Consider the following 18,091-nt stretch of genomic DNA (forward strand, 5'->3'; position numbering starts at 1 on the left):
GGACGGCACAATGGGTGAGGGCACAGAAGAGCTGCCTGCACAGGTGCTGGGGCTGCGGCACGCTAACTGGAAACGGAACAACAACTCGGAGAGCAACCCCAGCGAGGGATGGACCCTGAGAGATGCTGCCAGTGACAAGAAGTGGGAGCTATCCTGTTTTATTTGGTTTCCTAGTACAATTTATGCTCATTCTAAGTGTTGTATCTTATCTTACGATTTATGATGAATGCATTTTTATGATGACTATGATTGTGCTTTACCACTTATAGCTTTTATGTACAATGAGAGCTTATGCGCCAAAGACGAATCCCTTGTGTGTCCAATTACACTTAGCCAATAAAGAATTCTATTTCTATTCTTACCATTGCATTAGTGACCTTTGCATGTCTGTACAGCAAAGGAAAGCTGAAGTGAGACCAGCTAGCAACCACTTTGCTTAATTACCACATTGCCCGTCACCAAACGAGGACTACCTGTCCTCCCCTCCTTGAAAATCCAAAGCGAATATTCCACCTGGAGCAGGAAGTGGAATTGAGGGTTACCTGGCAATTGAGTCCAGTGTACCCCTGCGGGCAGGTGCATTTGTAAGTCCCATAGCTGTCCTGGCAAGTCCCCCCATTCAAGCAGGGTCTGGAGTCACACTCATTGATGTCGTGCTCGCAATAAATGCCAGTGAAGCCGGGTGGGCAGACACACGTGAAGGTGTTGATGCCGTCCACACAGGTCGCCCCATTGAAACAGGAGCTGAGTGACAGGAGGAAGAGAGTGTCAGAGCGCATACAAGTTTGCTAAGTGAGACAACCCAGGAGTAGTAACAGCAAACAGAGGTTCTTAATAAATAGTGGTTTTATGTACAAGAGAATATATACTATACATACATATACTATAAGCAGAAGTCAAACAAACAGCAAATTACAACATGGAAGAAGACAAGGTGAGAGAGAGAGAGAGAGAGAGAGAGAGAGAGAGAGAGAGAGAGAGAGAGAGAGAGAGAGAGAGAGAGATATGCCCTAACAGGGCATACAGGCTCTTAAAGAGATAACAGACAAAACCTTGCTGAGTCATTCTCATCATTACATCATCGTAGCAGCTGGTCAGCTCTTAAATCACTACAGAGAGGCGGGGAGGAAGGGGGAGAGAGAGAGTCACCCACCCCTGGCTTCAGAGATGCTGGGCCTTACATGAAACGCAAGGACCAGATCAGAAAGGGTCTGTTTCGATCCACCTGGCACATCCCAGATCAGTCTTACTCAGCCTTGACAACCTGAAGATGGGTGGACTTAAACTCCCAAGAATCACGGCTGGCTGGGAATTTCTGGAAGTCTGCCCACCTTTAAATTGTCATGATTGAAAAGGCCCATCCTAGATGAACTTACCTCTCCGTGCAGTCTGGAGTGTTGTGCTCACAGTGGATCCCACTGAAGCCTGATGGGCATGTACAGGTGTAGCTGTTCACGCAGTCTGTGCAGTTGGCCCCGTTCTTGCAGGGGTCGCTGGCACACTCGTCCACATCTTCCTGGCATTCGGGACCCTGGAAGCCTGCCAGGCAGTTGCAAGAGAAGCCGTTGACGCTGTCAGAACAGGAGCCCCCGTTGTGGCAGGGATCTGTGGCAGGTGGTGGGAGAGAAGCAGACCGGCATCACATTCACAGCACCAGGAGGAGGGAAGAGGGCCTGTGGGGCGATCTCCCAAGGAGTGCAGTGATATCCCTGTCCATGCCCTCTTCAATAACTCCCCCCACCCAGCCCCCCAGAAAGTAAACCCCATGCTTCTGGGTCCCTGCTTCTAGTGTGCCTGGAATTTGCCTTCCAGGAATTTAAATCCGTGGCGCTGGGTTTCTGGAATAAGAAGCCAAGGAATGCCCCCACTCCACCCCATTTGCAAAGGCAGACAGCCCCTTGTTTCCTCCAATGTACCCCAAACCAACTTTCCCCAGCAGCAGAGACGTTCCTGCGTGCCCAGATGATAAGGTGGGGCAGTGGGGGCAGGTAGGCAGTTTGAAAAGGCACCAGCTGCTCCCACCCTCCCAGCTCAGTCGGGACAGGCCCTAACCAGGAATTTCTTCCCCATCTGGATTCTTACTGGGTTGACAGTCATCGATGTCAGTTTCACAGCTGTCCCCTATGAAACCAGGTCTGCACACGCAGCGGTAGCTCCCGTTGGTGTTTTGGCAGGTGGCGCCGTTCCGACAGGGGCTCTTCACGCATTCGTTGATGTCAATCTCACAAGTTTGCCCTGAGAAGTGAAGGAAGAGAGAGAGAGAGAGAGAGAGATAGGACTGTGGAAAATGGCCGCTCTTCTCTAAAACCACTCAGTGACTGCTCTTCCCTGAAGGGTAGTGATGTTCCTTCTTGGTCAACGGTGCCCTTTGTCTCTTAAGAGCAGGGGTCTCCAATCTTGGCAACTTTAAGACTTGTGGACTTCAACTCCCAGGATTCTGGTATTCTATTGCCTTGCCTTACACACAAGACTATTGCCTTGCCTTACACAATGTAAGCCGCCCTGAGTCTTCGGAGAAGGGTGGGATATAAATGTAAATTTAAAAAAAAAAGTTGCCAAGTTGGGAGACCCCTGCTTTAGAACACCTGGAGGTCTCTCCTTACCCAATGTGGATTAGAGCAAAATAAAAATTCCATAAAATGATACTGAACTGATCAATATAAAGCAGGAAACTAATTAATATACAGCAATAAACCCCAATAACATATAGGTGTGAGGACTGAAAACACACTAAGGGAAGAACTTGGTAGCAAGATGACAGGAAGAAAGCAAAGTGAAAATAATTCATTTAAAGCCCGTATGAACTTAAATGGTGGAGTTTACAGCCACAAGAGACAGAGTCACCTACTGAGATAGGATGATGGAACAGAGGTAGCCACGATAGTTTGACCCTGAAATGCTAAAGCGGAAGAAGAGACGATCTTCTCCATAGTTGAAGAACAATCTTCTCTGCCTGGTTACTATAATAATCCAGCAGGGCTCTTCTGAGGTGTTTAATTAATTATCCAGCTAATTAAGACCAATTCGGATTGAGAAACCGTTAATTAAGCATCAGCTATTGCTTTAGACTTGCAGTCTCAATGTATGTGCAGCTCATATGAAAAAAATGGGATTAGTGTAGCAGAGGGAGGGATAAAAATTCAGGGTTGGGAGACCCAAAGGCATTTCCACCCAGACTGTAAAAAACCTTCATCGCCGACTGGGAGGATTCATCTGGAAAGGCTAGATTGGAGAGGTCTATGTTTACAATTATTTAACCCCGTTAATTAGCTCAAATGCAGAAGGCTTCCAGTTGGGTGGACATCCGTTCCATAATTCCCCAGGCGGTGTAGTAGCTACTCACTGGGAATTCTAGGAGATGAAACCTGCCTGCCTGCAGATATCCAGAGCAGGGATATACAATTTGAAGAGCTCTGCTGGAGTAAAGCCTAAATATCATTTATTAAAAAAAATACTTTGTTCTTTATAGCACTGTCCTCAACTTTAACAATTTTAAAATGTTTGGATTAACTCCCAGAATCCCCCAGCCAGCCATGGGGAATTCTGCAAATGATAGTCCGCGTATTTTAGCCCTGAAAGATTGAAAACGCAGCTTTATAGGTTTGTAGAATGCAGTACTGCAGGCTCCTTCTGCTGCCTGCCAGCTGCCTGCAATTCGGCAGTTCGAATCTCACCAGGCTCAAGGTTGACTCAGTCTTTCGTCCTTCCGAGGACCCAGATTGTTAGGGGAAACAAGGTGACTCTGAAAACGCTTAGAGGGGGCTGTGAAGCGGTATATAAGTCTGTGCTATTGCTAAGTGGGAAGGGAGGGAGGGAGGAAGGAAGGAGATGAGAATGAGAATTGGGAGGGAGGGAGGGAGGGAGGGAGGGAGGGAGGAAGGGCCATGGTGTCACAGTGGTTGGAATGCAGCATTGCAGCCTAATTTTGCTCACTGCCAGGAGTTCAATCCTGACTGACTCAAGGTTGACCCATCCTTCCATCCTTCCCAGGTCAGTAAAATGAGGACCCAGATTGCTGGGGACAAGAGGCTGACTCTGAAAACTGCTTAGAGAGGGATGTGAAGCATTATGAAGCGGTATACAAGTCTAAGCGCTATTGCTATTGCACCCACCAAGATGCAGTCAGGCTGCTCACCCTGCAACCTCCGGGATGTTACTCCCTTTCTCCCCTAGATCATCTTTCGGAAGTCTGCCCTTGGCTGCCTAAACGGTTACACCTCGGAAACCCCAAGGAGGGGCTGCAAAGCCACGAGGCCTCCTCGTACCTTGCCACCCTGGAGGGCAGGCGCACAAGAAACTCTCGTAGTCCTCCGACTCTTTGCACTGGCCGCCGTTCTTGCAGGGACCATCCGCACAGGGCGCCAGCACTTCCCGGCAGGTGGGACCTACAGTTGGAAAGAAAATTGGGGTTGGCTGCAGTCCGTGGCCCTCCTGACGTGACACGGATGCTGTTTCCTTTCCATCCTGTCACCCAAGAAGCCCTTGGCTGGATCTGGGGCACAAGCATGCACGGCTGAGAGGTCAGGCGGTGGGGCTGACTGACATTCCTACAGATTGCACGACAGACTCTGGCGATGAGTAGCCCGGGGCTGCCCCCCACATCCCTTCTGGACCTTCTCCAAGAGACTTTCTCCTTGGGGAAGGAATTCATCCATGCTGTGGACATTTTGAGGAAGGGCAGTTGTCCAAACAACACTCTCCAAAGTCACCTGTGGGTGACCCTCACCTGGACCAGAAGGGAGGGAAAAAGCCCCTTTGTCCAGCCTTCCTTTCCTGTTTACTGACACCTAACAAGGCCTTCTTTCTGTTTTCCAGAACCTTCTCTGGGCTCACACACACACACACACACACACACGCAAGCACCCAGCCCCCAAAATCTCCTGGGTTGTTTCTCCAGCAACCAGAAAAGGCAGGAAAGTCCAGGACTTCCTCCAATTGTCCAGAGGTTGCCATTTTGCACAGCAGGAGGAAGCAGGAAACGGCCGGAGGGGCAGAAAGAGAGCCGTCCTCCTGCGCTGGCAATGATGCAAGGGGCCTCTTTCCAAACGGGGAGGCCAATGGGAGAAGTTTGCAAAAACAGAAAAAGGGACTCTTGCCCAAAAGGGGCCACTCATTAATAACAGAGTAATTGGAAGGGACCTTGTAGGTCATCTAGCCCAACCCCCCAACCTCCGTCCAGATGTTTGCACGAGGGAAAATCTGAGGTGGGGCGACCGAGAAGGGTGTGGATGAAAACCTAGGGAAAGAAGCAAATCCCATCCCGTGACTTTCCATCCTAACTTTCGGGGGCAGAAAAACAGTGGAGGCTCCACTTTGAATCTTTCCAATTGCGCCTCCTTATCGGGGAAGAAGGGAGGGTGGAGATCAGATACTGGGGGTCCTCGACTTATGACCACCATCGAGTCCAAAATTTCTCCTGCTATGCGAGACATTTGTTACGTAAATTTTGCCCCATTTTACGACCTTTCCTCCCAGCGTTGTTAAGTGCAATTGTTAAGTTAATAACATGGTTGTTCAGCGAATCTCGCCTCCCTCTATTGGTTTTGCTTTTCAGAAGGTCACAAAAGGGGACCGTGTGACCCCGGAATACTATGACTGTCATAAATATGAGTCAGCTGCCAAGAATTTTGGATTTCGATCATGTGACCCTGCAGATGCTGCAACGGTCGTAAGTGTGAAAAATGGTCATAAATCAGGGGTCCCCAACAACAGGACCGTGGTGGGCCAGCACACACGCACGCATACGGACGCAGCTCAACCTGTGTGAGCAGAGGGCCAGTACGTGTGTGCACATGGCTGTCTGCCCATCTGTACACAGCTCAACTTGTGCAAATTGAGTTGCGTGTGCATGCATGCCGCCCCGCCGCTTGTGTATATTGAGCTGTGTATGCACACACACGTGTGCCGCCTCAATGCTCCTGCGTCCCAGTTCCCATCTCCCCCCCACATGCCACCAAGCCGCAAAGTTTAGGGGCTGCTGTCATAAGTCCCTGTTTTCAGTGCTGTTGTAACTTTAAAGAGTCACCAACAACCTGTTGTAAGTCAAGGACTACCTATATTTGGGAAAGGCAATTCAGCAACTGCTCTGAACATTTTAGGGCTCCTCAGGGAAGTGGATGAATCCCCCTCCCCTTCTCTTCCATCAGAGAGCCCTGCTTTGGATCAACGAGGGGCAATGTTTGGTGGCCAGAAGCTCCATGGTTGGAAGAAGAGACCAAGGAGAGATGGTGAGGAAGCCAGCTGGCATGAAGGCGGGGGGGGGGGGTCCTCTGGTTTTCTGCCCGTTTGCTGGGTGGGCGTGGCCATGGTGGGTGTGGCCTATTCAGCCTCCTGCACCATGGCCAGGGTGGGGGTGGGGGGCGTTTTCACCCTCCCCAAGCTCTGGAGCTTTCCTCGAGCCTCCAGGAGGGCTAAAACGGCCTCCCCCAGGCTCTGAAGGCCCTCTGGAGGCCCATTTTTCACCCTCCCAGAGCCTCTGGGTGATCCCTGTACTTTCCTGGCATCCAAAACGGGCCGCGTGGAGACTCCTGGGAGGTATGGGGCGGAGGGGGGGCAGCTAGTCCTTGCATCTACCAGTTCGGCGAACCAGATGTAAAATTAGCATCCGGTTCCCCCGAACTGGTCCAAACTGGCTGAATCCCACCCCTGCATGAAGGTCAATTCCCTTCATGGTGCAGAAACGTCAGAGACACCAGAAGTGCCTGAGGTTTGTTCTTCTGCTCCCACCCACCCACCCACCTCAGCTATTCGGGGACACCCCCTTGGCCACATTTCTCTCTAACTGAAGGCCCCCATCCAAGAGTTGGTTCTCTCACCTGTATAGGGTGGAAGGCAGTTGCACTGGTAGCGAGCAATGTCATCAATGCACGTTCCCTGGTTCAGGCAAGGGTTGGAGGCACATTCATTGATGTTGATCTGGCAGTTGGTTCCTGGGGGAAAGAAGGAGATCTGGAGGGTCCCACCTATATCTGGGGGACTATATCTGGGGGACTCCACCCAGGCGTCCGTTCCCAACCTGGAACAGAAGCAGGCTAGCCCCATGTCCCAAAGGTGCTTTTTTCAGGAGGCAACTGGACTTTCTTGTTTTTTTTCTTTCAAAGACATTTTGCTTCTCATCCAAGAAGCTTCTTGAGTTCCGACAGGATAGTGAGAAAGGAGCCCCTGTCAGAGCTGAAGAAGCTTCTTGGAGAAGCAAAACATCTTCCGAAAAAAAACAAGAAAGTCCAGTTGCCTCCTGAAAAAAGCACCTTTGGGAGAACCATGACCTGGATGACTGAGAATCTCTACAGATTTTTTGCTATACAATTTGGGATGGACACCCTTGGAATGGTGTGGGAGTAGGAATGGATTTCCACAGGGAAAAAAATTGCAGACTACAGGAACCAGGAGCACCACTCAGGTGACCCTGAGGACACAGAGAAACCTCCGAGTGGCTTCAACGACCCTCCAAAAGGATGCAAATTCCAGCTGTCCAAAAGGAATATAAATCCTTCCATTCCTCACTATCCCGTCCAGAGCTAATAGAGAGCTAATGAAGACGTGGATGAGAAACGTCTTTGAAAGAAAAAAAACAAGAAAGTCCAGTTGCCTCCTGAAAAAGCACCTTTGGGACAACCAAGACCTGGAAGATTGAGAATCTCTACAGACTTTTAGGCTAGACCGATGTTTCTCAACCGCTGCAACTTTAAGGACTTCTGCTCCCAGAATTCCCCAGCCAATTTGAGAGTTGAATTCCACAGACCTTAAAATTATCAAGATTGAGAAATGTGGGACTAGACCTTCTGATGGTTTCCCCCAAAAGCTGGAGGGGCCAGATTGAGATCAACTGCTTGGGTGGCCCACCTCCCCAAATATGGATTGTCTACCCAAGCCAACCCTTTCTTGGACAGATATTTAACTAAGCCCTTCCACTTTAGTTAAGGGTTTATAGTATTTATTTATATTTTAATCTTTATGTATTGATTAGCCATTGGGCCATATCAAAGTGCAGAGTTCCAGAAACAAATTATTACTAAAATTTGATAAAATGCAATTTAAAATGAAATTAGAATAAAATATAGTCTAAAATGAAATTGGAACAGAATACAATAATGTAAGATATATATAATATATGATAAAAATTATATTTGATGTCACCCCTGCAATCTACCCCAATCAGTCCCACGTATGCAAATCTCAACTGAACCATTTCGCTTAAGTCCCCTGCTGTGTTCAATGTTCTTTTCAGATTCTGGCTGCACATAAGGTAAGTTGTTTTGCTAGGGGAAGCCAATGGGTCCTTTGTTTGGTATATAGACCGAGGTACCACTTTAGTCAAGGGTTTATAGCATTTATTTATAGTAGTTTGGCTTGCTTTTCTTGAATGCCTAGTCTAAGCTGAAGATGAATGTGTAAAAGAAAACAAATTTGCCATGACTTTCAGAGGGGTGAAACTATGGGTGAAGTCCAGGTTCTTACCACTGAATCCCTCCCGGCAGGTGCAAATGTAGCTGCTGGTCATATCCTTGCAGGTTCCACCATTCATACAAGGGCTGGACTCACATTCGTTGTTGTTGATGTCACAGTTTGTCCCACTCCAGCCCGGGTCGCAATCGCACTTGTAGCTTTGATTCCAGGAGAGAGAAATTACAAAGCACAAAGTGATTGGATTTGGCTGGTTTTCTTTTTAAAAATAGTCCTCGTCTTTCCATGCCACTCAAACACCTCTTACAGCGCAGTGAACAAACAACTTTAAAAAACACAACAACTGTAGAACCATGACTAGGAAGGCCTGGAAGAAGAAACACGGTTTTTATCTCCCGAGGCCAAATAAGACTTAGTGAATCTAAAATAGCTTCTGGAAGAATAAAAAGAGGCCTTGAAAGGGCCAATCCATAGCATTGTTGGTGCCCTCTAGAGACGGGCATAGAGGGTGCTATTCAGCTGGTTCGCACCAGTTTGAGCAAACCGGGAGCGGCGATCACGGGGGGGCCTGGCCACTTGCCCCAGCTCCAAGATATGCTATTTAGGCATGTTTTTGAGGCCGGGCGCATGTGAGGAAGGCACGCAAGCGAGCAAAGCGCATGCGCAGAAGGCCAGGTGTATGTGCAGACAGCGCGTGCACAAAGCCAGTGTGCGTGGGGTGAACTGGTGGGAAAGGTAAGTGAAACCCACCCCTGGACTGGCACCCCTTTTTCTACCTTGTTCTTCAGGAAGGGTGCCTGAAAAAATGACCTTGAGATTTAAGGGGTATAAAAGGGAGAAGCTTTCTGGCCTCTGATCAGACCAAAAAGCAGCAAACTCCATGGAAAGTCTAACTGCTCCCATGGTGGTCACCTTTGACCTCATCCAATTTCTGCTCAAGAATGAAGCTTTCCATTCTCCCTCCTAGAAGATTTGAAAGCTGCTTCAATCTGGAACAAATCTTTTGATCAAAGCTCAGCGTTGCACAGAATGATTGATGGATGTCGCTTCTCCAGGGTATGTCTCATCCGGGGGGGCTTCACAGGCCTGGAGAAGCTGGAGGCAGAATTTGGGACTTTCTGCATGCCCAGCAAATCAGGATCTTGGCCACCCCCACCCTGCAGCCTGTCCTCCTCAAAACTCTGCCTTCTCTTCCCAGCAAGATTCAGCTCTGAGATTCAAAGAACACAACATGGATGTGTTCCATGCCTTTATTCTTTTAAAGTGAGTAATTTTGCATTTTTATATGGGTACGTGTGCATCTGATAGTGAGCACTTGTGCATTTTTATAGTGAGTGTATTCTAGAAAAGTTGACATTTATTGATTTCAATAGTATTTTTCCTCTTCCAATTCTACCTGCACAACAATCCTGTGAGGTAGGTTGAGCTAAGAGAGCATGATGGGGGTGAGCTTCTGTGTTTGAGCATCCGCCTGAAACTGCATTTCTTTGTACCTGATCAAAACATCCAAATCCATCTTGGTTCCCCAAGGGCAGCTTGTGCAACAGCTGCTCCCAGTAGCCCTTTGGCTCCCCATCCTGACTTTCAATTAAAAATTTTAACAGATGAGAATCTAAGGCTGCTCCATAGCAATCCCCTCCCACCATTTTTGTTTTCCTGAAAGGCTTTTGGGCCCTGCAGCGTCCTTAGAAAAGACAAAAGTAAATTTACTGACAAAGAAATAAAGGGAGACTAGTATAGATCTATTTCAAGCTGTTTAGCGCTCATCAGCTAGCCAGACCCTTCTGGGATTCGAACCCAGGCCACTTGCATATTAGGCAGATGTATTAACCTCTAGGCCACGGGCTCTCCTTGCTTATTGGCTACACCAGGGGTGAGGTTGCCCTGATAGACCGGTCTCACTGGAAGAACACTTAGAAAGGACCAAGAGAGGCGTCACCCAGCAATTCCCCCCAAAGCCTCCCCCACAACCGGTCTCGTTTCCCAGAGTGGCCCTCCTGCCTGGCGCAGCCTTGCCCACCGCTCACCCATTCAGCCCATCGTGGCATCTCCCGTGGACGCAAGGGTTGCTGCTGCACTCGTTCACTTCCGAGAGGCACATGGAGTCATGGAAACCTTCCGGGCAGAGACACGTGAATCCGTTGATGCCGTCCTTGCAGGTGCCCCCGTTGTGGCAAGGGTTGCTTTCACACTCATCCACGTTGATGCTGCACATCCTCCCTGCAGAGAGGAGAAGAAGCAGTGAGGACCCTGACTCAGGGGCCACGAAGCCCACAGGGGAAGACACACCACACACACACACACACCCCGTGCTTGCGGCTCTCCCTCCCATCCTCTCTCACCTGTGTATCCTGGCTCACAGGCACATTCGTAGCCGTTGATCTTGTCCACGCATTTGCCGTAGTCACATGGGTTGCTGGCACATTCGTCCAGGTTGATCTCACAATTGGGCCCTTCGGAAAAGAATAGAGTGTGGATGAGATATGATGAGAATAACTATTTTCAATGTTACTATTGTACTATCATTAGAAGATATTATGAAGAAAATGAACAGTTTTATAATGTTCAACTGTTTAATGTATTGTAATTTTAAGTTTAAAGATAAAGGTAAATATTCCCCTCGCACATACATATGTGCTAGTCGTTCCCGACTCAAGGGGGCGGTGCTCATCTCTGTTTCAAAGCTGAAGAGCCAGCGCTGTCCGAAGACGTCTCCGTGGTCATGTGGCCGGCATGACTCAACGCCAAAGGCGCACGGAACGCTGTTCCCTTCCCATCAAAGGTGGTCCCTATTTTTCTACTTGAATTTTTTACGTGCTTTCGAACTGCTAGGTTGGCAGAAGCTGGGACAAGTAATGGGAGCTCACCCCGTTACGCGGCAGCACTAGGGATTCAAACCGCTGAACTGCTGACCTTTCAATCGACAAGTTTAGCGTCTTAGCCACTGAGCCACTCCGTCCCTTAAATTTTAACTTTAGAGAAGCAATATTAATGTGAATGTGAATGATGTTGCAAATATTGAAGGATGTTGCACAGAGATAGTTATACCCAGATGACACACTGCTTAAGAAAGATGGAATATACGTATTTTAAAAAATTGAAAAATAAAAGAACTTTATTAAAAAAAAGAAAGAAAGAAAAAGAATAGAGCGGTCAGGAAAATGGTATGGAGGTGGGAACCCAGTGAAGCCAAAGGCATTTGTGAGGCTTCCTGGTTGCTCCGATCTCAGTGTCACCCCCGAAACCAAAACACCCTGTTTCTTCCCAGAGACTGATATTCAGTTGCCCAGGGAGTGGGGCTCTGAAAAAAATCTCAGGGTTGTTTTAAGAAATTTTTGTTTGGTTGAGATCCAGGGATGGAGGTGTGCATGCCGAAACCTTTTAAAATCGAAAGAAAACTCACTGCCACAGGATAGGCAAGGGAGAAACAAGTAGGGAAGCAAGCTTTTGGTACATGTAGCAATGGGACTTCCCTTCCTGCTGCTCCTGACGACAGCAAAACCATCATCCACAAGATGTTGCAAAATTAAAATATTACACAATGACCGGCAATTGAGATAAGGCCCAGAATTTGCCTTGCCAGACCAAGATTTATTTGGAGTGCTCCCCAAAATCCTGCCAGTGACAAAAGGAACCATTTCCTTGCAAACCTGGGCTCAATTCTGGAGACCGATACATGAAAGTTATATCAGGGAAGGAATTCACCTCTTTCCCAAGTCACAGAAAGGCTGTTAGAAGGGAAACCAGGAAGTGTCTGCTCTAGGGCTGAAACTCATTGCTCCCTCCTTCCCACTCATCTCAATAAATCTTTTTTTTTTAATTTCTTTTGTCACAACAGTATACACAAACAATTGTCATAGATAAAACAATATGTCTTGAAGAAAATATATAAGTAAAAATATGCATCAACTATATTAATTTGATATAATGAAGGTAACAATAGGACAGGAACGGTAGGCACTATTGTGCTCTTATGCATGCCCCTTATAGTCCTCTTAGGAATGGGGTGAGGTCAATAGTAGACAGTTTTTGGTTGAAGATTTTGGGATTTTGAGTAGAGACTATGGAGTCAAGTAATGAGTTCCAAGCATTAACAACTCTGTTACAGAAGTCATATTTTCTGCAATCAAGTTTGAAGCGGTTGACATTTAGCTTGAATCTATTTTTTGCTCTTGTAATATTGCGATTGAAGCTGAAGTAGTCTTTTATAGGAAGGATATTGCAATAGATGATTTTGTGTATTAAACACAGGTCATATCGAAGTCGATGGAGTTGTAAGTTTTCTAATCCCAGGATTTCAAGTCTGTTGGTATAAGGTATTTTGTTGTTTTCAGAGGAGTGAAGAACTCTTTTAGTGAAATATTTCTGGACTCGTTCTATTGTATTTATGTCAGAGATGTGGTATGGGTTCCAGACGGATGAGCTGTATTCAAGAATAGGTCTGGCAAATGTTTTGTATGCTCTAGTTAGTAGTGTAGAGTTTTTAGAAAAGAAGCTGCATAAAATTAGGTTTACAACTCTTTTTTGCTATGTAGTTGCAGTGGGCTTTGGCACTTAGATCATTTGATATGAGAACTCCAAGATCTTTGACAGGGTGGGGGTCATCAGTTAGGTAATGTCCATTAAGTTTGTACTTGATGTTAGGGTTCTTTTTTCCAATATGTAAGACTGAGCATTTGCTGGTTGAGATTTGGAGTTGCCAAGTTTTAGACCAATCAGAAATTAAGTCGAGATCTTCTTGAAGGGTAGAAGTATTATTAGTGGTATTAAATAGTTTGACATCATCAGCAAAGAGAACACAATAACTTGAGATGAGGTCACAGAGATCATTTATGTATGGTATGAAGAGTGTTGGTCCAAGAACACTACCTTGGGGAACGCCACTTTTGACAGGAACAGGATTAGATATAGCATTGCCAATTTTGACCACTTGTTGTCTATTTGACAGGAAGGCATTTATCCAATTGTGAAGAGGTCCCGAAATGCCGTAGGATTTTAGTTTGAGGAGTAGTTTATCATGTACTACTGAATCAAAAGCTTTGCAGAAGTCTATGTAGATTGCATCTATTGTTTTTCCTTGATCAAGGTTGTAGTCCATATGTTTTTGCACTGGAGGAGTTGTAAGTTACAAGACAATTTTTTTCTGAAACCAAATTGTTTATTAGAGAGAAGAAAAAGAAAATGAAAAATCTGGATGAAGAGAACTTTAGAAAGGACCCTGCTTGCAAAACAGCTGTTCCTGTTTTAACTAGCTACTGAAGTGCCAGATAGGTTTGTCGAGATTCTCGGTCATCGGGTCCTGGTTGTCCCAAAGGTGTTTTTTGGGGAGGCAATTGGACTTTCTGGGTTTTTCATTTGAAGACGTTTCGCTTCGCATCCAAGAAGCTTCTTCACCTTTGACAGGAGGGTGGGGAAGGGAAGGATTGATACTCCTTGCAGACAGCTGGTCCTTTGCATCCTTTTAGAGGGTCATTGAAGCACCTGGAGATTTACCTGTGTTCTCAGGGTCACCTGAGTGGTGCAAATGGTTCCTGTAGTCTGCAATTTTTCCTCTGGAAATCCATTCCTATTCCCACACCATTCCAAGGGTGTTCATCCCAAATTGTATAGCTAAAAGTCTATATAGATTATCAATCCATCCAGAGATTATCAATCAACCATCCAGGTCCTGGTTGTCCCAAAGGTGCTTTTTCAGGAGGCAACTGGACTTTCTTGGTTTTTTCTTTGAAGACATTTTCCTCTGGATTTCCAAAGGAAAAAATTGCAGACTACATGAACCAGGAGCACTGCTCAACTGGCCGTGAGGACATAGATAACCCTCCAAGTGCTTCAACAAAGAAGTGCTTAAATGAGAAGCAAAACGTCTTCAAAAGAAAAAACAGGAAAATCCAGTTGCCTCCTGATAAAGCCCCTTTGGGAGGCCAGATGGGTTCTCTTCCAGCTCGCCTCAAGTCTGTGCTTTCCAAGCAGAAAGAGGAGGCCGGCCATTTTATCCCCAATATACAGGTAGTCCTTGATTTACGACTCTAAGGGAGCCTGCCAATTATGGTCGTAAATTGTGATAGTTGTGAACCAGTTCATCTGTGACCGACCTGATTTTGCTACCATTATTTGTGGAGATCATTCAGTGAACATGGCAGTCAGTAAGCAGACACTGTGACTGTTAAAGCAGCCCTTTCTTCACTATGATGTGGGCTGGGGGCATCAGAACTTTGGAATCAGGTCATCAGTACTTTTGGGGGGTGGGGAGGGATCTCTCATAACTTCAAACAGATACAGATTAATGGAAGGGACCTTGTAGGTCATCACCTCACCCAAGCAGGAGACCCTACACCATTTCTGACAGATGGAAGTCTCTTCTTGAAAGCTTCCAGGGATGAAGCTCCCACAACTTCCGAAGGCAACTTCTGTTCCATCGGTTGATTGTCCTCACTGTCAGGAAATTCCTTCTTATTTCCAGGTTGAATCTCTCCTTGGTCAGTTTCTACCCATTGTTTCTTGTCCTGCCCTCAGGTGCTTTGGAGAATAGCTTGACTCCCTGTTCTTTGGGGTAACCCCTGAGATATTGCAACAGTGCTATCGTGTCTCCCCTAGTCCTTCCTTTCATTAAACTAGCCATGCCCAGTTTCTGCAACCTTCATATGTTTTAGCCTCCAGTGCCCTAATCATCCTGGTTACTCATATCTGCACTCTTTCTAGAGTTTCAACCTCTTTTTTATAGTGTGGTGACCAAAACCGGGTGCAGTATTCTAGGTGTCTCAAAAAAAGAAAGTTTCAAAACAACCAGTTGTAAATCAAGGACTACTGGAGGTGGGGCAGGCCCAAACACCTCCAGGGCTTCTTTCCTTGACCTGAAATACATGGGGCACCCCAGATCGTTTACCAAGACGCCTTTGCTCCATCCTTTTGTGGGCCCTTTCCTTACCTGTAGTGCCTCGGAGACAGAAGCAGGTGTAGGCGTTGTTCCTGTCCTGGCAGGTGCCTCCATTCTTACAGGGTTGACTTTGGCACTCATTGATGTTGGTGTCACAGAGGCGCCCGGTGTATCCAGGCTGGCAGAGGCAGCTATAGGTGGCAATGCGATCCTGGCACGTGCCGTAATGGCAGGGGTCAGGGTCACATTCATTGATGTCCGTCTCACAGTGAGTGCCCGAAAAGCCTGGGGGACAGAGAGGAAGAAAAGGGCGCAAAACTTCAAAAGAGTTGCAACATGGCACCACAAAGCAGCCATCCCCTCTCTTCCAGGTGGCAGCCAAGACAGAAACCGGGGCATCCTTCGTCCCTCGACCAGGTGCTGGGAAGAGCGGCTGAGGTATTCTAGCACTCAACCGTCCTGCAGGCGCTTCCAAGGATGCTCCCCAGCCAGATTGTCCTTAAATCTGGCTGGAAACCCAGCAGATAGAAATGAGCTTGCCTACCAAACGCTGCCCTTTCTTACCCCAAGGTTGGACTCCACCTCCCAAGGTTCCCAGCCAGAAAGACGGAAGTCCGTGAGAAAGAAAAGGAGTAGGCTGAGTGGGCAGTTGGAGAAGGGTCAAGTCCTCCTTCACCGGAGGAGAGCGAGGTGGCCTCCCATGTCATTCCATCCCCCCCCCCCCCGCCAACATCTTGCTAGGAGCCTGCCAGATCCCTGACCTCCATCCCACATTAGAAAGCCCCATTCTTTGCTTTCAAAAGAATATTAATCAAGGGGGAAAGCTTGTGTGCCACAGAAGAGGGCCATTCTTATTTCTGCCTCTCCCACTTCGGGACATTCAGAAAGCGTGAACGGTGGCCGGGGTGGGGTGGGCAGGCTCATCTGTTTCAGATAAACGGAAGCATTTGCAATGGAGCGTTTTCCAGCTTTTGTTGGGGGGGGGGAATGACACCCAGAGCAAGCTCCCCTCCTTCCAAGCAAACTTGCCAACTGTGGCTTCTGCTTGGACTCTTTGGGATGCCTTTGGGGTTTACGGCAGGTCTGGGCCCCCCCCATAGCCCCAGAGATGCTGCAGAGCAGGAGACAAGCAGGCAGGAGACAGGCTGGGTGACAGGGAGGCTGCCAGGCCAGGGCACAGGACCCAGTTGGGGATCCATGCTGGTGGGGGGGGGGGGCGGTGTGGTCCATCCTCTGGCAAACACAAACGCTTTTCTTCTGGCCCTGGGCTCTCCTCCCTGACTGTCTGGATCCGGCTTGGGGGGTGGGGAGAAAGGGGGAGGCGAATTCAAAAGAGGACAACAGCAGCTCCTTTCTCTTGCCCGCCTCCTCCCGCCAGCGGACAAAAGCAGGAGGGCAGCAGGCGGGGAGGGAGCCAAACGGGCAGACAAAGTGGGCCTTTGACTGCCCCCGCCCCTCCCTGCCAGTGAAGCCCACACTGCGGCTTTTCATCAGTGCTGCTGCCCAACCAAGACGCGCTCATTAGGGAAGAGCCACTGGCAGCCGGTCGGCCCCACAAAAGTCCCTCTGTTTGCCGAGGGGGCTCCGGGCTGGGTTTTGTCCGGCTCTGCGCTCACCCTTTCTCCTGCTTGGAGACGAGGGGCCAGAAAAGAGAGGGATGGTGTCCAGACAGGACGCCCTGACTAGCCCAAAATGGCAGTTTGTTTTTAAACCAGGATGGAGAAAGTCCGGACAGAGCCAAAAGGCAGGACATGGCCCCTTCTCTCTTCCTCCTCAGCTCAGAGCTTCAACTTTTGCAGCACCCCTCACAGACCCTTTGTGGGTTTTCCCCCTCTTTTTTTTCTTTCCTTTCTTCCTCAGGGCCAGGCCTGCAGTGTGGAAGAACTTGGGGGCTTCTCCTTTAGGCCTGGTTTTCTTTCAGGGCTGCCACTTGGGTTGATTTTAAGGACAGGACTGAACTTTAAATTGAATTCGGGATGGACTCAGACTCAGCCCCGTGGGGCAGGAAATGGGAGCAGCAACACAACATGTGTTTGTAGAAAAGGTTGAGAGAGATGGACAATCTGCCTGGGGCCAGAGCAGAGAATTGCTGGAGCAGGGACAGGAGTTACGCTCATCATCATTTCGGTCAGCATGTGGCCATCATGCTGGTGCTGTTCCCGACCCACGTGGCCAGAAGCTGCCTTCTGTAAACAGCCGGTGCCCAGGGCCTGCCCACGAGACAAGGGAGCCTGAGCATGTGTGTGTGTGAGAGAGAGAGAGATTCCCCCAAGAACTGGCAAGCTTTAAACCCCACGGCAGGCTTCATCGGTCACCAAACAAGACCTCCCTCTGTTTTAAGACTTTTGAAAGGAGAAATTCGGAAGAATCACAACCCTTCATTCTTCCTCTTTAGGGATATATTTGCAAAATTCTCCACAGCAACAACAGATATGCATTTCTTTCCCATATCATATCAGCAATGAGCATCCTGCCCATTAAACCGAGACTGAGTTAGAAAGAAAATCAAAGGGAACAGCCGCACCCCACCCTGAGAAATGGCCCCAAGTCAGATCGTAACCCAGATCGTTACCCACTTCCCCCCTCTGCAGTAAAGTTGCCTGCTCAGAACCAGAGTAGCAATCTGGGTTCCTTGCCATGAGTCCGGCACTCTTCCTCTGCCCCCACAGCCGTCAGGATCACGGTTAGAAAATGTGTTTTGTGAATGAAAAAAAAATTGCACTTGCTTAAAATCCCATCACACTTTTTTCCCAATGGTTTTTCATCAGGGAAGAGTACTTGTTCACTGTCCCTGACAGGACTGGTCAAAAAAAC

At 48.0% G+C, this 18,091-nt stretch overlaps 1 protein-coding gene across 1 annotated transcript in view; it reads right to left on the reverse strand.

The window, feature by feature from the left end:
* Window positions 1–18,091, reverse strand: part of NOTCH1 (notch receptor 1) — a 101,380-nt gene that overhangs the window by 21,552 nt on the left and 61,737 nt on the right. Inside the window, exons 11-19 of the mRNA XM_058159016.1 lie at window positions 15,329–15,562; window positions 10,746–10,856; window positions 10,431–10,623; window positions 8,458–8,603; window positions 6,816–6,929; window positions 4,266–4,385; window positions 2,083–2,235; window positions 1,377–1,605; window positions 543–744 (exon numbers count right to left, since the gene is read on the reverse strand). Coding sequence (XP_058014999.1) covers window positions 543–744; window positions 1,377–1,605; window positions 2,083–2,235; window positions 4,266–4,385; window positions 6,816–6,929; window positions 8,458–8,603; window positions 10,431–10,623; window positions 10,746–10,856; window positions 15,329–15,562 — 1,502 coding nt within the window. The remainder of the gene's footprint in view (window positions 1–542; window positions 745–1,376; window positions 1,606–2,082; window positions 2,236–4,265; window positions 4,386–6,815; window positions 6,930–8,457; window positions 8,604–10,430; window positions 10,624–10,745; window positions 10,857–15,328; window positions 15,563–18,091) is intronic.

This window comes from Ahaetulla prasina, chromosome 16 (assembly GCF_028640845.1).
Source record: "Ahaetulla prasina isolate Xishuangbanna chromosome 16, ASM2864084v1, whole genome shotgun sequence".
NCBI lineage: Eukaryota > Metazoa > Chordata > Lepidosauria > Squamata > Colubridae > Ahaetulla > Ahaetulla prasina.